Source organism: Thermobia domestica, unplaced genomic scaffold, assembly GCF_964235325.1.
Source record: "Thermobia domestica unplaced genomic scaffold, izTheDome1.hap1.1 HAP1_SCAFFOLD_464, whole genome shotgun sequence".
Taxonomy (NCBI): domain Eukaryota; kingdom Metazoa; phylum Arthropoda; class Insecta; order Zygentoma; family Lepismatidae; genus Thermobia; species Thermobia domestica.
Window position 1 is genome coordinate 22,634 of NW_027656174.1, and position 25,469 is coordinate 48,102.

Here is a 25,469-nt window from a genome sequence, read left to right on the forward strand (position 1 = left end):
TCCCCCTTGACGGAGTACATACATACAACCTTTTTTGACTTTGCAACCTTTTTTGACTGACAACACACTTTAGTGAACTAGTGAACATCCGGGACATCGCGACACACCTCTTTGGTATTTTTATTATAAATAATAATAATAATAATAATAATAATAATAATAATAATAATAATAATAATAATAATAATAATAATAATAATAATATCTATTATAATAGTGAAACCTATTAATTTTTATAAAGACTCTATATAGCACTGAGCATTATGGCTACCGCTGGAGGTGTTGACTGGTATAGTCTGTCTCTATCTTAAATAATAATTATTAGCTTCTTTATGATTTTTAAATTCTAAAATTTCGTGACATAATTACCTTAGAGGACTTTGTGACACACTAGTGTGTCGTGAGACATCGGTTGAAAGCCATTGGTCTAGAATATTGTTGTATAAGTGATGCTGAACAGAAATGCCTCTCAGTGGTTAACAGATTCATTAGTTAAATCTAAAAACAATATTGATGTTTTTAAAGCCTAACATACTTGGGACATGAGAGGGTACACAAAGACTAGAGTATTGCTATTGTTTTGGTATCAGCTTAACTTCAAATATAAAATTTATGTGGTTAAATCTCAATAAAAATGTTGGTGAAATTAAAACTTCACATAACTAACTGAGTATTCATTTATTTGCACAGGGTTTAAGCCCCAATTACAATAGGCTTGCATACAGTATACTGTACAGAAGGGTTTCATAAAGCGAAATAAAAAATTCATAGAGACAAACGTAATAAAAGTAAAAGTTACAAGAAAAAAGAAAGAGAAGAAAGTTACTCAAGAATAACAAATAGCAAAACATCACAATATATATATATATTCCCAAGAATAGAAAGTTTGTTAACCTATACTAAATCACAATAACAAACTGGCGAATCATGAGTAGCGAACGCAAAAATTCAGACAAATTTAGAATCCAAATACAATACAGTTACCATATTGTTCGTTTCCTTTGAAATAACCAGAGATTCTCTTCTAAGACATATCATTATTCACATCTGGTGCATGGGGTCCTTGGCTTGATTCCAGCTCGCTTCAAGTGAGCTTTATGGTAGACAAACACCGTGTACGTGGGTTTTCTCGGGGTTCTCCAGTTTCCTCCCACTTTCTTCGTTCAACCATTTCATTCAGTTCTCATCATCAGCGTCTCATTTAACCTAGCCGGCTTAATCATAGGACGTATAACTTAAAGATTTAATTTCATTTCCTAGTCTAAACTCTAGTAACGCAACCTAACCTTCCTTACTAACCTAAACTCTTTCAACGTAACGCAAATTAACTTAACTTTACTTACGCTGCTAACTTAACCTACCCTACTAATCTAAACCTAACCTACTCCGTGCAAATTTACGATAGTTTGTCAAAATCAAAAAGTGCTTCACTTTTCTTGTTTTAAATTATTGTCTGGCAAGGTAATTCGCGAATAGTTCCCTCCGGATTTGTGTAAAATTGATTTAAATGCAAAGTACTTCGCGGCCCAACGTGTATTGTACTAATTTTTGCGTCCCATGCCGGTAATTTGCATATTTATGAGCCTTCATATATCCGGATTTCAATTATACTCTACTATAACGCTCGGACACAAGATTGCTTTTAGTTTCGTTAGATGTAACTGGTCATGAATGTGGGCATACACAAAATAAATTGGATCAAGTACTGTTTCCCTGACACATGTTACCTACCCCGGCCGCCATCTTGAAACTGTCATGTTGGATTCAACTTTCAGTTTTTCGAATGGGAATAGGTACAAGTGATACATCAAATTTATGTACAATTTTCTCGGAAATTTACTGGTGTAGTGAGTTTTACCGTAGCTTGTACCGGTTTACAAGGTATTGCATGTTAAATGTCAGGCGTTTCACGAATATTGAACCAAATAGAAAGTTGTGCAGGGCCCCGTGTGGATATGTAATCTTTTACGTGATTTATAGTTGACGAAATATTCTCTAGATGTACATACACACAGACACACAGACGTCAATACGGAAATGGTAGGTCTTCACCCAATTCTGGTCGTATGTGGATGTACATTAGGCATTTTGACCATAATACAATACATCCTTGTTATAGTAAAACATAGAAGTAATAACAATCATTCACAGAAATGTAATAAGATTATTACACAAATGTTGTAAAGAGTTTTTTTTATATAACTACAGTATTTTTCCAGTTAGAAATTGTTTTGGTTTGTCAACATCAAAAACGTAAGCCTAACTGATATTACTCTGGAATGTCTACTCGCGAAGTGCTTGGAGGGATTTAAAATGCAATATCTTCCAAACGGTACAAGCTACGGTAAAATTCACTACACCGGTGAATTTCTGAGAAAATTGTTCATGAATTTGATGTATCACTTGCACCTATTCCCATTTGAAAAACTGAAAGTTGAATCCAATATGGCGGATTCAAGATGGCGACCGGAGTAGGTAACATGTGTCAGAGAAGCAGTACTTGATCCAATTTGTTTTGCATATGCCCACATTCATATTCAGTTACATCTAAAGAAACTAAATGCAATTTTGTGTCCGAGCGTTATAGTATTGTATAATTGAATTTCGGATATATATGAAGGCCCATAAATATGCAAATTACCGATATGGGCCGCTAAAATTAGTACAATACACATTGGGCTGCGGAGAACTTTGCATTTGAATTGATTTGACACGAATCGGGAGGGGACACTTCGAGAATGTACCTTGTGAGACATTCTGAACTGTTATTTTCCTATCGCATGTCCAAATAATTTCGTACAGATTGATAATATAAGTGAAACTTATGTGCCAAGAAAACTATTTTCATTCTAAATATAATGTTTGCTACTTAAGAATAAAGTAAAGCAGAATAGATTAAGTTAGAGGTTGGGCTTTAAAGTAAGATGGAAGAGGTTAGTAGAGTAGATTAAGTTAGTACAGTCGGTTAAATTAGGTTATGATAGTAGGGTAAGTTAGGCAAGCAGGTGAGATGAAGTTAGGTTAGAAGAATTTATGTTAATACAGTAGGTTAGGTTACATACATTACTAGAGTTCAGGTTCGCAGAGTAGGGTAGATTAGGTTACCAGAGTAGAGTAGGTAAGATTAGGTTACTGTATATATGTTGCATTTACAAGTTACTTATTGTTTGTTTTGCACTTGTATGAATTTCTATAGCATTTGTAATGGTTTTACAGTAGTAATGCTACACTTGTAAATATAAAATACAATTTTTGTACAATATTGCAGAAACATTACGACGGCGGAAATTAATTTCTAATACAGTTCTCTTTCATACACAGTCAATCAATTTAATCATAAAATTACCCTTTCTATGACTATTGTAAACCTGCATTGCCTACACTAATAACCTAATGTACTCTGCTTTGCTCTGCTCGGCCCTACTAGACGCTCGACCCTACTTGACTAGCCTAGCCTAACCCAGGGGCGGATCCAGGACGGACTTTTTGGCGGGGGGCGGGGGGTTGTAATACTGCTACTTAGAGCTACTTTTAAGAGCTCTAAACTCTGGGATAGGTTTTATTTATGTATAAAATAGGAAAGTTTCCTCTTCTGGGGGAGTGATCCCCTGATTGCCAACACCTGGATCCGCCTCTGGCATAACCTAACCCAGTACACCGTATTCTATCCTAGCAAACGTTGGTGCGTGACTTTTGTATTAAAAATCGTTTCCTTGACACCTCATTTTCAATGCATATTATCAATCTGTACTGAATTATATGAACATGTGCCAAAGAAATTACAGTTCAGAATGTCTCAGAGAATCTAAAGCAAAAAAACTGAAGCAAAGTATATCTATTATTATATAAATGAACTATTGCAAACCTGCACGCAAGCCTTTTTCATTTGCTTTAATTTTTAAAAAAATGTGAAAAATAGAACGGATTTTATCTGAGAAAATTTGGATCAAGTGTTCCATTTCATACAAAAATAACACGTCATTCTCTTCCATTCATGATCAAACAAAAGTTGGATGAAAAGTTTGTTGTTATATTGGATGGAAAGGATGAAGAGATGGCGCTGTAAATACTAAGTATTGGGGAGCTTTGCTCTCATTTTTAATTCAATTTTTACTATTTACAGTTCTTTACTTTGGACGATTTTATTATTTGTTACAATCTTCATATACTATATTTCATTTTCAATTTTCATGCGCCGCTTATCCTTCTGTATTATTACAGTAAAAGTGTGATAAACAATTTTATTTAAAACAGGCAAATTCCGCCATCTTGGCTCGTGCCATTTTAGTACATTTACTTATTTCAAACAATTTATAATTAAAACAAATATAGTGACATAGTCCACAAGGCCCTAAGGCTGGGACTTCCTTTAGACATAAATATCCCGTAAGTGAGGTAACTGAAAGAAAGAAAAAAAGGATGAACCATCTACAGTGAACTCATAAATTAAAATGCGAATTTTGCATTGCTTTAATGTAAAAAGCTCTCCAAGCTATTGTAATACGTTCAGTGCTATTCTCTTCTATTTGATGGTGCATGATCGTATCTCAAAATTGGATCAAAGTTCTGTTACAAATCACATCCAGACGCAGTGTTGCATGTCATAAGCTGGACGGAAATTTGTGCCGTCTACAGCGAGGTTAATGAATCATTCTGAAATGACCCAACCCTTCCTAAGTGAATATAGTGGTCAGAAGTATTTAATGAAACAATCACATACCACCAAACGACTGAGGAAAAAAATAATTATTTACTGAAGAGTGCTTATTCACATATTTACCTTTGGCTAAAAACAATCTTTGCTTTTAACGAATTGAGCATCTGAAACGTTTTTGTTGACCCAAAGAATTGGACTCTCAATATGAGTGTCGAAGAAGATATCCCAGTTGGAAAAAAATTTAGACTGTACAGGAGTGAAAATTTCGACGATTATCTTAGAGCAATAGGTACTGAAAAGCTGTTTTGAATTACTTGTTAATGTTTAAAGTGATATGGATAAAACTGTATAGATTTATTGGCTTGTGTATAGCCCGCTCCCCCCAGTTCTTTGTCACCGGAACTGGAAGAGTCACTACTACTACTTATATCGAGAACAGAACCCAACCAACCCCTGCGGGGCTTCTAACCCGTTCCTACTACTACTACTTCTATTGCTACTAACTACTATTACTACTACTACTACTATTGCTACTAACTACTACTACTACTACTGATACTGCTACTACTACTACCGCTACTACTACTACTACTACTACTACTACTACTTATACTAAAACTTCCTTAGCACAAGATTTACATCTTAAATCTTTATAACATGCGATTCCGATTCATTATGAACTAGTATGAATCGTTAGAATCACTATGATTCGTTAAAAATCACTGGGGGAGAGCGGGCGATTTATTTATTAGAATTTCTGGTTAATACTATTTTATTAAATATTGGCTAATTTTGGTTAGTTTAATTTAGTTTAGCTTAGGTTAGGTTTGGTATTTGACGGTAACTTAAATTTGCACTTACCTTCACACTTTATATACGAACGGAAATCTTTTACCAAAATTGGGACAAAGGTGCGTGAGAGTCATCAACGTGACAACTAAAGTTTCAAAAAAGACTAGAACACCTAACGTCACATCTATTTGTTTTTTGGGATTGAGTATATATAGCCCGCTCCCCCCAGTGATTTTTAACGAATCATAGTGATTCTAATGATTCATATTAGTTCATAATGAATCGGAATCGCGTGTTATAAAGATTTAAGATACAAATCTTGTGGTAAGGAAGCTTTAGTATAAGTAGTAGTAGTAGCAGTAATAGTAGTAATTGTAGTAGCGGTGGTAGTAGTAGTAGTAGTAGTAGCGGTAGCAGTAGTAGTAGTAGCGGTAGTAGTAGTAGTAGTAGTGGTGGTAGTAGCAATATTAGTAGTAGTAGTAGTAGGAGTGGGTTAGAAGCCCCGCAGGGTTGGTTGGGTTCTGTTCTCGATATAAGTAATAGTAGTAGTAGTAGTAGTAGTACCGGTATTAGTAGTAGTAGCAGTAGTAGTAGTAGTAGTAGTAGTACCGGTATTAGTAGTAGTAGTAGCAGCAGCAGCAGTAGTAGTAGTACCGGTATTAATAGTAGAAGTAGTAGCAGGGCCGGACTTAGCATTTTGGCGCCCCTAGGCCCAATAATTTTTTCCGCCCCCTAGTCTGGTTAAAGTTACTTTCCTAAAAACCTTTATTAAAAAATTATATCAGGCCTATGTGTTAATTGCTTAAACACTACTCCACGACGCAATTTTATCATTGCAAGTTTTTTGAGGAATTTACTTGGTTCTGGGCTTAACAAAATACCGTTCATGTATTAACAAAAGATTGGTGAATAACTTTGGTTTTGTTCAATTTAGCCATTTGGTCAAATAAATAAAAAAAAAACTCTGTAATACGTTATAAAATAGTTTTAATCTCAGAAACACAGCTTACATGAAGTATTTTGATAACGTGACACAAAAACTGTGTTTTAAAGTAAAACTAGATATTTTGTATGTACAAATAGTAAATTGTACTAGTATAAAAAATGACATTTTTGAGATCAATGTTGTAACGAAGTTGATGCATAATGTTGAAAAATAGTTTAACTTTAGCAACAATTATTTGTTCCAATGAACTTCAAAATCAGAATGCTTTATTAGCCTGATTTTTTTTAATCAATTCAAAAAATATGTTAAGTTATTTTTATTTCTAAATATTTTTTAATTTTTTTTTCTCTTGGCCGTGCGCCCCCTGGGAGCTTGCGCCCATAGGCCCGGGCCTACCGGGCCTATTGGGAAATCCGGCCCTGAGTAGTAGGAGTAGTACTAGTAGTGACTCTTCCGTTCCTGTGACAAAGAACTGGGGGGGAGCGGGCTATACACAAGCCGTTTTTTGTGTGTCTATTTTATAAATGTTTCGCTGTTGTTATACACGTAGGTGAATCAAATATGAACAAGCCTTGATTTGCTAAGCATTTGAACGGGTAACTAGGTATGATTGGACAGGTGCGGTCAGTAGGTGGGGCTGCCGAGAGTCAGGAACCACGAACCAGAACAGCCGGTTTGCCGCATGCTTCGTTTAGCAATCCTCACGATGAGTGAGAAGAGTGTACCAGTATCTGTTGCTCAACGCATAATTATCAAGTTCCTCACCCAAGAAAACGTTAAACTTGTCGAAATTTACCGCAGATACCAGGCCCAGTTGGGGAATGATACCCTTTCGTGGGCAAGAGTGAAAGTGTGGTGCAACGAATTCAAGGAAGACCGTGAACATGTTGCAAATGAAGTTCACTCCTGTCGTTCTCGCACCAGTGTGACTAATGACAACATATATTCGTGAGCTTATCAAACGGAATCGACGCGTCAAATTGCGGCAGAACTTTGTGTGGGCTACGGAAGTGTCCAATCAATCATCACAAAACAGTTGGACTTCTGCAAAATCACTGCTCGGTGGGTTCTCAAGCTGCTGAATGATGTTCAAAAAGCTGAACGAGTTCGCATTGCTCGAGTGCTTCACACTCGTTTTTACGTGGAAGGAGAAGCGTTTATGCATCGTATCGTTACTTGTGCGGAGACATGAATGCATCATTAAACCCCAGCGTCCAAGCGTGCCAGCATGGATTGGTGAAGGAAACCCCTTGAAAATCAAAGATCGGTTGTATGCGGGGAATTTGTTGGTCACTGTGTTTTGGGACTGGAAGGGGTCCTACTGGTGGATTTCTTACTCGAACGTCCGACCATCAACGCAATCTAGTACTGTGGCCTCGTGGATCAAGTTAAGCTGCAGTATCGACGCAAAAGACGAGACTGTCCCAGTGTCCTATCCGCCAGGTGTTGATCCTCCACGACAACACCAGACCCCACACAGAAGGTGTTACGCAGCAGATACTAGTGGAAATGCACTGGGAAACGCTTCAGCACCCAGACTTATCGCTGTGCGATGTTCACCTGTTTGGACCCCTCTAAGAAGCATTTTGGGGCAAGCGATTTGCGACCAACGATCAAGTGGAAACCTTCGTTCTAAACTGGTTGGCTACCTGCGCAGCTTCATTCTACGAGAACGGCATCAAAAACTACCAAAACGTTGGGGAAAATGTATCCGTAAAAGCGGAGACTATGTAGAAAAATAGATTGTAACAATGTCTCTGTTTCCTACCAGGGTGTGGCAGCGTTCATAGCGTAATTTGACTTGCGTAGTACAATGACGTACTGCATGAATGCGCGCCAACTCGTGCCGCATTCGTGTACTAGTGAGCTGCCATTTCGAGTGTGACAATGATATGGAGCGGTGGAATGCAGAGCATCGTGCCTTTGCTGTTGAAAGTTATTTCAAGAATAAAGACTCTGTTATTGCTACCCAGCGTCTATTTCGGCAACATTTCAACTTGGGACCAGGCCCGTGCTGGCCCACCGGGACACCGGGACGTGTCCCGGTGCGCCCTCCAAAATATCACAGTATAAATAAATATACAAGTTTTTAGTAATAAGTTCTTACAGTTTTATTGGTAAAGAACCCGTAAAAGGTGCAGTGCGCTCTTTACATTAGGCGCCCTTCCGAGACCACATCAAAGATGAACGAAGACTTTATTTACTCTTGTGTATAGCACAGTTCTGTACAATAAATACACACAGTTACTGTTGGCGAAGAACCCGTGAAAGGTACAGTGCACCCTTTACTTAAGGCGCCCTACGAAACATCACATTATAGATAAGTGGTTTTAGTTATCCTGTATACCAGCTTTGTTTAATAAATTGAATTACTGACTGGTAGAACAGAACCTGTGAAGAATACAAGGCGCCCTTTACATAAGATGCCCTGCGAAATATCACATTATTTTTTTAAAAAAAATTTATTCTTCTGTATTTCAGTTTTGTATTATAAATTCATACAGTTGCTATTGGCAGAAAACAGATAAAGAGAAGAATCACTTACAAAAATATTATAAAGTTATATAGCTATAAAACGAAACAATGTCATACATCAAGAATAGTTCGGATAGTCAAACGTACGATGTATTTATGTAATACTACACTGACACTAGTCTGTAATGTACGATTTTTACGGCATCGAAGCTTTCACAGTCTTAATATGCATCCATATATCCGAGCATATTCATTGTTCTTGTGTGTTTTAAAGCAGTTTTCGGATAATCAATACCTGTGGTATTTCTGAAATATAGCTGTATTAATTTCCGTAAAATGTGGTCTTCCTGCAACCACGCCACGGCGCGTCCTCAGATTGTGGATCGAGGAGAAGGCCTCTGGGATATAGAGGTTAGCTGCGAATATACTGAGTAAGTAGTCGCGGATAGACAAGGGGTGATAATCCAGCTTGAGAATCTGGTGTGAGGCTAACAACCTCATCCTGTAAAAAAAATGTTCAGATAAGTTCGCAGAATCCTCGGATCAGAACTGATAATTTGGCACGAACTCCGCAAAGTAAAATCGACATGAGATTTGGAACATGAAATATAAGAAGTCTCTATAGGGCAGGCGCGTTAAAATTTGTAAAAAATGAGTTTAGAAATAGAGGTTGGACCTAATGGGATATCAGGAAGTTAGATGAGAAGGAAATGGAGAAGTCAAGTCGGGAAATTTTACGACCTTTTACGGGGAACAAATTAAAAATTATTAACTAAAAACAGAGCTTTCCGTTCACAAACGAATACGTAATATCAGCAATTACATAGGTTGAATTTGTTAATGATAGATTTTATTTTACTTCTCTTAAGGGTCGGTGGTGTAATATTATTGTTTTAAATGCACATGCCCCAACAGAAAATAAAGATGGCAATTTAAAAAATACAGTCTTTACGAAAGAATAGAATGCGTATTTGATCTTCTCCTGCAATACCATATGAAAATTCTGTTAGGCTGTTTCAATGCGAAGGTAGGACCAAACCGATTATAGGAAATAAATGTTTGCATAAGGAAGATTGTGACAACGGCATTAGACTCGTGAACTGTGCAATATCCAGAAACCTTATCGTGAAGATTACAAAATTCCAACATCGCGACAATCATAAATATAGTTGGACTTCATCAGATGGAAAAACACATATTCAAACTGATCATGTTTTAGTAGACAGAAAAGAACAGTCTAGCACAACTGATGTTCGGTCGTTCAGAGGAGTTGATTGTGATAGTAAGAGAGAGACTATCGTGGAATAAAGGAAATATTCAATATCTTAAAACAGAGCGGTTTATTTATTTATTTATTTTTAAATAAAGGAGAGTCAGGTGAGAGGGGAGTCAGATTGAAGTGTCGAATAGATTCTCGCTTTTAGAAGGTTCGGAGTGCACTCGTGTTCAAGATACTTGGTTGAAATTAGAGATAACATTAAAATTTCAGCATAAGAAATATTGGAGCACGCAGAAATACATAGAAACAAACCATAGTTCAACCAGGAATGTACTAAAGTAGCAGAGAAGAGAAAACAGAAGAAACTGCGTTGGCTACAAAATCCGAACGAAATAACTACATAAAATTTCATTGTCATCTGGCAGAAAACTTCTAAAACTTTTAGAACAAAGAAACACGACTTTTGAAAGTTAAAAATAATTACCTTGAAGATAATAGTGAAAACAAAAACATTCGGAACATGTATAAATGCATCAACAAACTTAAGAAAGGCTATCAACTTCGTGCTTGTGTATATTAAAGAAACCTAAAGGAACAGTTCTCACTGATACAGATAGCATCTTAAATAGATGGAAAGATTTCTTTGACGATTTGATTAATACATAGCCAACAACTAATGCGCGTGGAGGAAGTGAAATGTATGTAGCATAACCGTATATTCCAGAACCTAACCAGACAGAAATAGAAATCGCTATTAAAAAAAATTAAACACACATCTTCGGGTGTAGACGAAATTCTGGTTGACTTAATTTTAGCTGGAGGGAAAAAAATGTAGAGCAAGATACACAAACTCACTCTCATTCTGGAACAAGGAGGAATTACCATAAGAGTGAAGAGAATCAATCATTGTTCCAGTTCAGAAGAAAAGTAACAAAACAGATTTAATAATTATCGAGGCATTTCTCTTCTGTGAACATCCAATAAATCCTCTTAAACATTGTATTAGCAAGATTGATTCCATACGCAGATGAAATTATTGGAGATTATCAGAACGGATTTAGGTAAAATCAGTGTGAGAATTAGATAATCTATATTGGGAGGATAAAATTAGGCCAACAGGACGTAAAGTCTGAAGGTCCAATACTTCAAAATGAGACAATAATGTCTTACTCCCCCCCCCCCCCCACACACACACATAAATATGACATCTTCAATAATCTATTTACAATAACTATGTATGTATATATTGTCTGACATGCACACACCACACCTAATCTTTCTGAACGTGTTTAAATGTAGGTCTACTCACTCTTGTGCCCGTAGTTCTCTAAGGTTCATTTACTTAATAATTCGGCCCAAGCGATAGCCATGATCACAAGCATATGTTAATTTTTCTACTCATATTGAAATCTTCCATTTTGCGTTATTACACACAGCTTGAAAAAAAAATTTCTTCAGTATTATGAAAATCACTAAAATTATCAGTTAAACCGGACTTACTTTTTTTAAAAAAAAAAATCTAGGTATTAGCCTATCATACGAGAAAAAGATTGTTGTTGGTCCCGATTTCTGGCATCAAAGTCAAATCGAAGGCCAAATATTTGAAAAATCTCAATTCAAATTTCGAGCTTGCGCTTCTACTCCCCGCTAAAGTTGCACTTTTCATTTTTTTTTTAAATTTTAATATCGATTCCGTGACAGCTCAAGAAGTCAACACTTACAATTTCTTTACTGTTAGGTTACAGATGAGTTGATTCACTATGTGCTACATTATTCAAATAAAGTAAAACATTACACTGAAGTTTTCCAGACAACATTATTGGCGTGGACAGCAAACTGTACAGCGAAAAGAAAGATGGAAAAAGCCCCCTCCAGTTGAAGTGCTTATACAGACACAGACAATGACATGGAGAACCAGTCGTATTAGCAAATGCTGAAACAAATCTTCAATTATGCGCTTACTCACCCTCACATGCCTGCTCACTAGGGGCGCATCCCCAGCGTATATGTTAACATATAGCCACGAGAGAATATATCTCAGATTTTGAGTACAGTTTCAAAAGTTCATTTCCGTAAACTATAAAAGGCTAATTACCACAAATTAAACTCAGCTTTTGAGTTGCATACACACAAACTACTAGAGAATGAGGACTATGTGCTAACAAAGAATACACTGGAAAATAAAAAAAATATAACAAAAATAAAAATAAGATGACAATCGATACAAATGTAGAGAATGAATATGACATGTCCGAACTTCGCTAAGTATGGGGGAAGAAGCTATTTGTTTACTTCTTGGACAACCGCTAAGAGCACTTATAAATCCACATGTGACTTTGTTATGCGCAATTAGTACATTGCAATTCACGAACGACTATGAACTGAAGGGTACAAAGATACGGTTGCAAGTAACAACTGTAGTCATAGTAACATAGTCCAACTAAACAACGGTGAAAGTAGTGGGGAAATTAGCAATGACCAAAAGTGAAGAGTTTACATTGCTCATTTCGAAATACAGATAGATAAAACTTACAAGAAATGACAAAAATCAGTGAAATTGGGCGTTATACTAAGCATAGTTTGGGTGGGGGTAAGCGAGCATCCCCGGTGGGGATACTTCAACTGACTTCTTTGGGGGGGACAAAATGTGATTGAGGGGGAAATCCCCTTCATCCCCCCGGTAATTCGCACCTGGGTAAAATCGATCAACTATCGACCAGATATTTACCATTCGACTAATACTTGAAAAGAAATAAGAGAATACAACATCCTGGCACATCAATTATTGACTTTAGACTCTGGTAGGAGGGAAACATTGTACAGCATGCATACAGAATTTGCAATACCGAAAAAGGTAGATTAATTAAGATATGTTTAAATGAATCCCAAAGTAACGTTCGAGTAGAGAATTTCTTGTTCACGAGCTTTCACGTTGAGAATGACCTGAAACAGGGAGATGCGTTGTCGTCATTATTATTTAACTTTGTTCTGGAGAACACGATAAGGAAAATCAAAGACAGCAATCAGGTCCTACAGCTGAATTGTATTCGCCAGGTTATAGCGTATGCTGATGATGTAAATTTAATAGGTTATGATAGAATTATAGAAAGGAATGCAGAAAACTTAATTAACGCTTGCAGGGATATAGGCTTAAAAGTAAATGCAGAGAAAATAAATAAATGGAAGTTTGTCGGGATCGTAATACTGCATTTTATGGAGCGTTAAAATGCCAAATAATACTTTCTTTCGACAAAGTGGATACTTTCAAATATCTAGGATCATTATTAACAGACCAAAACCATAATCATTAAAAAAATTGATGTCAACTGAAAGCATGGATTTCGTGCTATTATTCAGTTAAAAATCTTCTGTTGTCGCTAATTCTGTTGAGGAATTTGTAGCTCAAAATATAAAACGATAATCATGCCTGTTGTGCTGTATGGTTGCGAAACATGGGCACTGACTCTGAGGGAAAATCGCAGACTGAAAGTATTTGAAAACAAGATTCTTAAACCAATATTCGAACTCCAAAAGGAACGGGAATGGGGAAAGCGGAAACTTCATAAGGAGGAACTGCATAATTTTATACCGTTTACCAAATATTGTTAGGGTCATCAAGTCTAGGAGGCTCAAATGGTCAGGTTATGTAGCCAGAATGGAAGAAATTAGAAACGCTTTCGAAGTTTTGACTGGAAATCCAAATAGGAAAATGACCGTTAGGAGGACCGAGGCGCAAATGGGAGGACAATATTAAAATGGTTCTCGCAGAGATTGAATATATAAAGTAGAAACTCTGTTCAGTTTCCTAAGGATAGAAATCAATGGAGAGCTTTTGTAAACGCGGCAATGAACCTCCTGAGTCCACAGGCGTGCTATATTAAGTTGTTGATACATTTAGCTTATTTTTATTTCACAGAAATGTTATTACAGGAACTAAAAGTTTTTCTCTAGTAAAGAGGATTTCGATTCGAGGTTAGCTATTTACGTTAATATTAAAACAAATCGGTGGTGATTTTTATATAAAATGTCACCCATACTCTTTCAAAGATTCCTCCCCTCTCTCTCTCTCTCTCTATATATATATATATATATATATATATATATATATATATATATATATATATATATATATATATATATATTCCCGTTTGTATGGGCGCCCTTTTAGTAGACTTGTCCACCGCCCTCATTAGTATCCCAGCACGGCCCTGCTTGGGACGTCATGGGAAAGTTCCAGATGGACGGTCCATTGTGAGGTGGGTACGTGCATTTTAAACAACAGGCTCTGTTTGCAATGGCAAACCGGGAAGAAGTGAAAGAACTGAGTGGACAGCAGAAACCGTGGAAAATGTTCGTGCTGCAATATTGCGTAGCCCAAAAAGATCTGCTCGTCGTCATTCGCAAACTGTGCATATATCCGATTGCTCATTCAGGAGAATATTGCCCGGAGATCTCTATTTTCACCCATATAAGCTGCAGATTGTTCAGGTAATTAGGCCTCGAGATTGGGTTTCACGAGAAACATTCTGCTTAACCATGCGTGATCTCCTTCGCCATAATCCACAAATGTTGCTCACCATCGTGATGTCAGATGAAGCTCATTTCGAGTTATGTGGTTCAGTGAATAAACAGAATATGCGAGTGATGTAAACCCGCATGAACTGCACATCAAGCCCTTGCGCAATTCTCGTGTCACAATGTGGTGTGGAGTTGCTTCCTTTGGGATTATTGGCCCTTACTTCTTTGAGGATGATAGCGGTGTGGCTGTAACTGTCACCAGTGAACGCTACCTAAAGATGCTGCAAGACTTTGTTCTTCCCCAATTAGGTATGGTCGATGTGGATGTGGAACAATTGTGGTCTTAACAAGACGGAGCGACCTCGCATACAGCCAGACTTTGCATGGATTTCTTGCGACAGACATTTCCAGGTAGAGTAACTTCCCGTTTTGGTGACATTTCATGGCCGCCTCGCTCCGTGATCTTTCATGTGCAGACTTTTTCCTTTGGGGCTACCTGAAGCAAGCAGTTTTCCGTACACGTTGTGCCACCATTCCTGAGTTGAAGGATCGCATCAGAACTACCGTCGGCAATGTCCCAGGGAATACGTTACGCCGAGTTATGGAAAGCTTCTAACGCCGCGTAGATAAATGTGTTGTGCAGGGGGGGGGGCATCATTTGACAGAAGTCATATTCAAAAAGTAATCCACGCAATGGACAATGACTTACACATTAGTAAATGGCATACCTTTAACTATTAATTGACATAAGAGGTAATAAATAAATTACAGTTACTGCCTGATGGTGTGTTTTTAATATCCTACTATGAACGCTGCCGCACCCTGTGTATTTTGTTTGAACACAAGGTTCGTTTATATTTGATCCTCCCTCGTAATTCTAGAACTCTCATCACAATGTCTATATCAAACAACACATCAATATCTGAAATGTTGATTCTAGAACTAGAGAAGTAGATATCAGAAAGCAACCACAAAGTAACTACATGATGTAACATCTAAGCTGGAAAAGGGCAAGCGTACTACCCATACAGATTTCCGTAGTAAATAGGAATCCGTATATTTGTACAATATACTTACCACTGTCCCGATAACAGATTTTTCTCAGTGCAGAAGTCAGCCACCATAAAGTAAATTAAACCTTTAAGTATTCGCTATTTTTTATCATGTTTAATAGCACTGTTCTACACACATTTTGTTACATAAACAGCAATTTTAGGTAGGACCAGGGGGCATAATCCCCCTAAGGCCTCCCTTGACCCCTCTGAGCCAGCCATAACGTATAAGGGGATGCAGGACGTTAGAAAGGAAGGGATCCAACAAAATTACTAAGATTTTTCGTCAAATAACACCAATTTTACGTAGGACCAGGGGCCCTAGTCCTTCTAAATTATAATTTTGGGGGACTAGGCCCCCCCTTGACCCGTCTGGTTATCGACCTATGTTGCGGGTATATTTTGCCACCAACGCTGACATAATATATTGGACTGTGACGTTTGCCAGACCTTGAACAGTGTTGCAACATATATAAAAAGTATGGGAACACTTAGATATACCCCCCCCCTGTTACACCCAAACGCGAGACTTTTTTAATTTCATTTTCGTATTCAGCATCTCCAAATTAGTTAAGAGTGTGTGTTTTCATTTATGTAACAGAAAAAAAGTTAAACTTTGTAGAACAGTGTAAAATATATCTTATTTCAAATACTAGGACAGAATATTACTTCATAACAATATGATAAAATAGAAAAATACCTGTTCTTAAAGGAACTTTTTGCGCTGAATTCGAATATGCAATCGGTTTTTCTCCATCACGTACGATTTTCCCGTAACAGAGGGATTTTCGGGAAAATCCCTCAAAAATTTCCCTTTTCGTTTATTTTACACCCCAAGATCTTGTCCCCTTGCATATACTAACATAGAAATTATACCTAAGTATACTTTGATTCATATTTAACAAACCCTCCAAGTTTCGTAATAATCGCTTTATTCTTTCTAGAGAAATAAATATGTTTGTATGTATACTCTGTGTACTGTTTATTGCACCTTATAGTAATGCTTTCAGATCTCTTAAGTTGAGGTAAAACGTTTTGCTTTATTACCACAAACACATATATAAAATATAATACAATATAATTTACAAGTGTGACAATTTACAATAAACAATAATACAAATGTACCAAAAGGTCATGAAAAGACAATCAAAACTATCACAATATATGAAACTTCCATTGGGTTACAAAAACGTACACTACTTCCTTCTTTTGTAAGAAATTTTGCATTCTCTAACAAGACCCTAACAATAGTCCCCCATCATTGAAGGATCCCATCGTCCCTGGTACCTTTTCTCCATTGCCATTATATCTTGGTGGAATCTTTCCCCCTGTTCGTCGCTGAGAGCACCTAGGTTAGCAGGAAAGAAGCTGAGGTGGGAGTGCAAAAAGTGGATTTTTAAAGACATCCTACAACCCAACTCTTTGTATTTCTGTATCATGTCCTGTACGATTTCTGTGTAACTCTCAGCTTTGTTATTGCCCAGAAAGTTGCGCACAACACACTTAAATGCAGTCCAGGCAGCTAGCTCAGCACTGTTTAACTTGCTGTCAAAGCTATCATCAAGCATTAATTTCCTAATTTGGGGACCAATAAACACTCCCGCTGAAATCTTAGCATCACTCAGGTTAGGGAACTTATCTCGCAAATACTTGAAACCTTCACCAGATGTGTCCATGACTTTGACAAAGTTTTTCATAAGTCCTAACTTGATATGAAGTGGCGGTAGTAATATCTTATTAGGATCTACCGAAGGAGCGTATTTGACGTTGCATTCTCCAGGTACGTAATTCACACTAGGTTCCCATTCCTTCACTTCATAATGTTTGTCATCAGCTCGGCTATCCCATAAACATAAAAAACATTGGTACTTCGTGTAACCGCACTGCAGTCCTAATAAAATACCAACTACCTTGAGATCACAACATATTTGCCAACAATGGTCCTTGTAATTTATAAGATTTAGCAAAGTTGACATGGTGTCATAGGATTCCTTAATCTTCACTGAGTGCGCAAGTGGTATAGAAGGTTTTTTATTTCCATTATGTAAAAGGACAGCTTTAAGGCTGACCTTTGACGCGTCGATAAATAACCTCCATTCTTCTGGAACGTAAGGAATTCCTAGCTCCGCCATCAATCCATTTATATCCGTACATACGCACACATTATCTTGCATTGAGAAATAGCTTGAAAATTGAACATGCCTTTTCCTGTACACTGATATGTTGTTGACTACAGCAATACAAGTGTGTTGTTGACTATTGTAAATATTCATTTTTATGTCTGTGTTTGTAGTAATAAAGCAAATCGTTTTTACCCCAACTCAGGAGATCTGAAAGCATTACTATCAGGTGCAATAAACAGTGCACACAGTATACATACAAATATATTTATTTCTCTAGAAAGAACAAAGCGATTTTTACGAAACTTTTAGGGTTTATTAAATATAAATCAAGGTATACTTAGGTATAATTTCTATGTTACTATATGTAAGGGGACAGGAGCTAGGGGAATAAAATATCTGAAAAAGGGAAATTTTTGAGGGAATTTCCCGAAAATCCCTCTGTTACGGGAAAACTGTACGTGATGGAGAGAAACCGAGTGCATATTCGAATTCAGCGCAAAAAGTTCCTTTAAGATCAGGTGATTTTTCTCATGTAACAAACAAAAAGTTTAAATTTGTTAACTAGTGTACTCGATAAAACTAAATAAACGCAGCAAGAATTATCTGCAAATGTCCACGGTTATTATGCATTTCTTCAATTACCATATTTACTAAAGAAGGTGGAATACAAACCCTCCAACTGTTAGGAAAATGGAAGTTCTTATACAGCAAAATTCCGTTTTCCAATTTATAGAATTTCTCTACATTTCTATTTTTGATGTTACTGTAAGGATCGTTCGGTTTCTCTAAAAACTTAATAATTTTATCGTATTCAGGATGTTCCTTTTGTTTTTCGGTTAGCTCTCCTGGTGTGAGATTTCTGAAAAGTGAAGGGAGAACTTCTAAATTGTTTATGTCCAAAATTTCACTGGAAGGGGCCAAAACTATTCTTGACAATGCATCACTGGCAACATTCTCACTCCCCTAAATGTGCTTTATCTCTAAATCAAATCCCTGTAATTCCAGACTCCACCGAGCCAAACGGGAGTTCGAATGGCGAATTTTATTTAAAAACACTAAGGAGTTATGGTCTGTGTAAACTTTCACATGGTGGCCGTATTGCAGTTACAATCGCGTACGCTTCTAATTCTGTAATAGTGAAATTTCGCTGTGCACTATTCAGTCTTACTGTAAAAACCAAGTATGTGTTTTATCACCATTGACTTCTTGAAATAATATACTTCCGACCGCTACTAACGTTCGGTCACTAAACAAAAATCGTGATCTAACAACGGGTGATTTAACAACACCTCTTCAGCTAAAGATTCTTTTAATTTAACAAAACTCTGCTCACACTCGTCGGTCCAAATCCACTTTTTATTCTTTTTCAAGAGTTCAAACAACAGATTGGCTAGATAAGCGAAATGATATACGAATTTGGAACACCATTCAAATAAACCTAATACTCGCTTTAGTTCCTTTACATTCTTGGGATGTGGCAATATTCGAATTGTTTCGACGTATGATGGATCCTTTTTCACACCTTCAGATGTGACTACGAAACCAAAAAATTGGAAGCTCGTGTTGCAAGATGAAGATTTCTTTAAATTTACAGTCATGTTAGCTTTTTCTAATTTCGTAAACAACAAATTCAAAATTTCTAACTGCTCATAAAAAGAAAAACTTGGTATTGAAATATCATCAATATACGTAACTAATTTATCAAATAATGCATGACCTAGTACAACCAAAAGACAAGCCATTAATCCTACACCTCCATTTGCGTATCCGAAAGGGATGGATGTAAATCTATACATCTTTCCGTTCCAAGAGCATGCTGTGTAATCTCTACAATGTAAAATGAAGTTTCTTATCTCTTTTCTTACGGACGGGACATCAAATGCAGAGATAAGTTCGGAGTTATTTCCAAGAGAACCGCGAGCCTTTTTCTTGCGAACAACAGTGTCTGTTAATAGAACACAGAATGGCTATTTCCCCTTCAAAACTGGCAGTTTCAAGTTCAGTCACATAACTGAATAACAGTATTGCAAACTGACGTCCCCTACACGTCTCAGAAGAAGCTTGTCAGGCTCCATCTTAAGTTAGACAGTGTAACATTCAGAAAACAAAACAAATAAGCGGAGTTTTGTTCTATTTTAATAATTAGAATATTTATCGCCCTTATCAGGTACTTTTCAAACTCATACAAACAAAATTAAAATTTCACTCAAATGTTTATTTTGGCGCGGAACGCCGGTACACTGAGTTCTATGCACTCCTGATGCATAAAAACCAGTAAACTGGAAACCAAACAATATTCCATGAAGTGGTGTCTTTTTGCTTTTGCAAGTCTTCTATTACCGGTATGTTTGTAATGAAGTGTAAATAAATAGTCTCCAAAATATATCTGCCTCTCTGTCTTAGTTTTCTGCCTACATGCCCGAAACCCGTCAACCGTGAGACGTTTCATAGTGCTGCACAGGACAGCTAGGTAAACCTAATACTACTTGCCTTTAATTGAGTATTGTAATTTTTCCTGCATGTTAAATACATGTAGCAAATTGTTTTCAGGCGTTGGTCTTTCTACAAGGCGAGTAAGTAGTGCTGTGACTCCAGTATTTGAGATCACGGACCATGAAGGTGTATATACCATCCAAAACACATCAGCCTTTAAACACACTGAAATTCAATTCAGACTTGGAGAGGAATTCGATGAAGAAACGCCTGAAGGACGAAAGGTTAAGGTGAGTTGTCAGAATAATATTCTCGGCTCTATAGATTGTTAGGTTTTAAACAAAGCAATTTCAATACAGTATGGCCATTTCAGATTTTGCTAGTGGAGGGGGCAAGATGCTACAAAAACATAAAAATTTCAAGTTTTTTGTTATATTAGTATCCAATCGATTAAAAAGTATGGATCTCTCAAACTTATGGTCAATTGCCCCCTGACCATGGGCGTCTGCAGGGCAGGGGCGATCGCCCCCCAGAAGAAGAAACTTTATTGTTTTTTATATATAAATCAAATCCATCCCAGAGTTTGGAGCCCTTAAAAGTAGCATTATGACAACCCACCGCCCCCCAGAAGTCGGTCCTGGATCCGCCCCTGCTGCAGGGGGGTCGAATGGATCGACAAACCCCCCTGGAATCTAGTGAGTACATGCTAATATTTCTAAAATAAGAAGTAATTGTTTCAAATAAAAATGTATGTATTTTTTGTAAAGAAAGAAGGATGTTTATAAAACTGGAGCTTCATATTGTTTAAATACATAAAACATCTTATCTACGCATTTCCACTTGTGTGTGTGCTAGTTAATATATATATATATATATATATATATATATATATATATATATATATATATATATGTCGACCTGATGCACAGATGTAAAATGCTTATTATGACAATATCTGAACAGATTACTTTGATCTGCTAGACCTCTTGGTGGGCCTTCCAAGTCAAATGTCAGGAAAACAAGGTAGCATTACTCCGTCTTCCCAAGTGACCAAAACTTCTTCGAAGAAAGAGAAGGAGACACACACACACACACTCTCTCTCTCAATCTCTGCGTTGCTTATATTAAATCCCTACAAACACGTGACTTGCGTTGGGTTAAGTGCACAATTGAAAATAAATATTTGAATTCAGCGGGCGGTTTCCTCTATAAATCGAACAAAAGGCGTTGTTTGTGTGTTCCCAGGAGAGCAAGGAGAAGCACACAAAACGAAACATCTTTAAAAGTAAAGGGGGGCATGAGTTCGCTGGCTTGGGGCTGGCTCGCTCTTTTTTCTTTGTTGAAACAAGGAAAGAGACACTATTTATTGCCTCCCTCTCTCCTCCCCCTTACCCCGTATTCAAAAGCAAGACCCATAAAGCTATGACCTGCTACTTGTCACCAATAATGACTACTCGCTAATCCATATTTCAAGGTTGGGTAAATGACCTGCCTACCAAATTTCTTTGTATGGAATGTTATTTTCGGCTGATAAAGAAGGGATGCTAATAAAATACACCATCTGTTGCCAGTTAGACATTATAAATTTCTATTTGTGGTGGCTAGTCAATGTTTCAGGTAAAAGAGGTCAAGTTAGTTCAGTTGAATTCTTAACTGTGTGGAAACCTCTTGTTGATATTTGTTTACAATTTATTTTAATTTGTGCGTGTAATTAAACTAATAGTAGCCTTTTTCTCTGCTCCGACAATGGTCAGGAAAAGGAAAAAAACAAAGATTGATATATTCTTAAAAGAAACTAACTTTTCTAAAGATACTTCTTCTGTAGTAAGTGTTGGTGCAAAAGTGGAGTTAAGTGATAGTGGAGAAGTGGAGTTATCAAATGAGAGCGAAGTGTGTTTATTTTCCTCCAAATTTCCCAAATTTGATTCCACATTTTCTGACAGTTTTTTAAGTGACGTGATCAGCTATGATCCAAAAGATATTGGGAATTATGTTGATTTAAATTACCAGGCATGTTTGCCGGACACTGACAGGTATGATTTCCTTGTATCTCCATGGCAGCCTAGCCAAACGTATAATTTTAAACAAGATGCTATGACTGGAAAGCGTCCTTTTCTATACAAATGGTTTAGTCAGTTTCCTTGGCTTTCATACTCTAGAAAGCTACAGGGAGGGCTATGTATGCATTGTGTTTTATTTCGGCCACCTATAAAAAGGGGATTTCAGGGGTCTTTTATTGTAACTCAATTCCAAAAGTACAATGACTTTTTTGCCTGTGCTCGTTCACACGAAAAATCTGAATGGCACAGCGCATCCACAGAACGTGTTCAAGCTTTTTCAAACGTTATGACTAACAAAACTTTACCTGTTGAACAGAAAGTAAACGAAGCCGCTCAGATACAAGTTGAGGAGAACAGGAAAAAGCTATCATCTATTATTGAGTCAATTGTATTTTGTGGAACACATGACTTATCTTTGAGAGGGAAGGATTTCAATTCCAGTCATTTCTATGATCTTCTCCAATTTAGGGTGGATTCTGGCGATGGTTTATTAAAACAGCACTTGAGACTGTCGCTGAAAACGCCAAGTATGTGTCAGTATGTGCAGAATGAGCTTATATCAATTGTCGGTAATGTTTTATTCCGAAATTATATAAAACCTAAGATTATGTCTTCGAAGTACTACAGCGTGCTGGCAGACGAGACAGCCGATATTGCGGGTATAGAACAATTATCAATAGGAATTCGATTTTATGATCCCAGTGAAAATAAGGTACGCGAAGACTTCATCGGATTCATTCCATTAGATGAGTTCAATGCCGAACACATTGCTAAGACAATTCTAAAGGTTTTAGAGGAGAATCTGAATGTGAACTGCTTGGACAAGGCTTTGATGGTTGTTCTACCATTGCAGGGTGTAGTAATGGAGTGCAAAGTATTATTAGGAAAAAATGTCCAAAAGCATTTTTTACCACTGCGCTTCACATAAGCTAAATCTTGTTGTTAACAAATTGTGTTCCGTTTCCGACACACGCAACACTGTCGACACTGTTAAAGAAATCAGTAGTTTCTTTCGTGGTAGCCCATTGAGAAGTAAACTTATTCCTAGCATCCCACTCCTTTCAGATACTAGATGGACTTCTAAATACAAGAGCATAAGAACATTTTCTGAACACTTCGTTCAAATAATGCGTGCATTGGAAGACTTATCTATAAATTCTCCTGTTTCACATATAAGAAGCAATGCTTATCGTCTTTTCTGTACAGAATCTACAGGTAGTTTCATAGTTTCTTTGGTACTTATCAGTAATTATTCTTCCTATCTTGAGTCAGTGGCGCAAATTTTACAAGGAATCCAATTGAACTTAATGGTAGCAAAGTCTCATATCAATGAGTTGATGGTACTATATTTAGAAATCACAGAGTAAACACAGAAGAAACTTTTCAAGCGATTTTCCAAAAGTGTAATAGTGTAGCGAAAGAACTTGATATTCACTTAACAGTTCCAAGAACTTCGTCTCGACAAGTTTATCGTGCTAATCCTCCTTCAACTTGCACAGAAGAATATTATCGAAGAACAATTTTTGTCTCATACATCGATTACAGTCACTAAATAACAGATTTTCTGAGGATAATAGTCCAGGTTTCTCTCTGTTTGCATTACATCCATCCGAGATGAGAAATCTTTCTAAGTTTCAGTTCTTGCAGAAAATGGAAGAAGTAAGCCGAACGTACAAGATAGAAAATTTCATTTCTCAGGCAGAATGCTGGTTTGATTGGTGGAGACATAGAAATCTGGATTCTGCCAATTTAGAAAAACTCACTCTTTTCAACTCGATGGACCAATCTACATTTTACCCAGCAATAAAAGAGGCAATTTAAATTTCTATTACACTTCCTCTTACAACATGTACCGTCGAGAGAAGTTTTACTACATTAAGGCGTGTTAAAACTTGGTTAAGATCTACCATGTCTGAAGAACGATTAACAGGGTTATGCATGATGAGTCTCCATCGAAAAATTGTACAAAAGAACAAAACAGAATTTATATCTGTTGTGTTGGATGCCATCGGAAAAGAGCCAAGACGTGTACAATATTTGTTCAAAAAGTAACGCATATAAAGTATTGATTGGTTATTATTCATGTGTTATGTGAATCTTGTTTTAATATTTATTAGAGTAATTTAGATGAAGCAAATTTAGTGTTTTTAATTAACCACGTGACTTTGAAAAGAGCCATTATCAAACAAACTTCACAGATATGCAAAATTTCTGCATTAGTAGTACTTCATTAACTGTGATTCGTATAAAGAATAATAAAGGATAGAAATTCGTACTTCAAATCAAACATAGTAAACAATTTAGTTGTGTGAGTGAAATCTGAAATGGTTTTAGTTACCAGAAATATGAGGACGTTGGCAGACTGATAGTGATCTTTATTGTGATAATCCTGAATGAGGTCTCTCCTGCTATTTGTAAATAATATATACTTTTTTCTTTTAAATTTTCTATTCAGCGTTGATGAAAGTTCATGTTGCTCTTATATGAATAAAACGTATTTCCATTTGACTCAAAGTGCATATGTCATATTGATTTGTTAAATAACAAGAGAAATAAAGAAATATTTTAAAAGAGGACTCTGGGAAAGGTTGTGCTACAAAGATTTTGAAGTAGTCTGTACAATCTTGGTGTACAATGTATATATATATATATATATATATATATATATATATATATATATATATATATATATATATATATATATATATATATATATATATATATATATATTAATTTTATGTAACCCATTTTGTCATATAATTTCATTCCGTATTTGTTGTCTTTCGTAGTTTTACAGTGATAATAGTATCATCAAAATAAATAATATATTCATGTTTTGTAGTAATAGAAAAGAGAAAATGCTACTAAAAGGAAGCAGGGGTGTCATTTGAGATCATTTCAGATTTGGCTTGCGGGGAGGGGAAGGCCCCCACTGACATAATATTTTCACGGGTTTTACTAGTATATTAGTAGACAGTTGAGTAAAGTATATTGTTTCTCAAACTCAGGGATGCGAAATTGCCCTCTGTCTCCTAAACGACGCCCCTGAAAGTAGGTCGTGACTTCTTTTTCGAAAATACGGGAGCACATGGAGCACATTAAATGGTTAAATATCTTTCTTAATCTTCCAGACCACAATTACTTAGATTTTTATCTTTCTAGTAATAATAATAATAATAATAATAATAATAATA

At 36.5% G+C, this 25,469-nt stretch overlaps 1 protein-coding gene across 1 annotated transcript in view; it reads left to right on the forward strand.

Moving 5' to 3' along the window:
* Positions 1–4,681: 4,681 nt before the first annotated feature.
* Positions 4,682–25,469, forward strand: part of LOC145676906 (fatty acid-binding protein, muscle-like) — a 32,649-nt gene continuing 11,861 nt past the window's right edge. The window contains exons 1-2 of the mRNA XM_081747676.1: positions 4,682–4,946; positions 20,333–20,505. Coding sequence (XP_081603802.1) covers positions 4,862–4,946; positions 20,333–20,505 — 258 coding nt within the window. The 5' untranslated portion in view covers positions 4,682–4,861. The remainder of the gene's footprint in view (positions 4,947–20,332; positions 20,506–25,469) is intronic.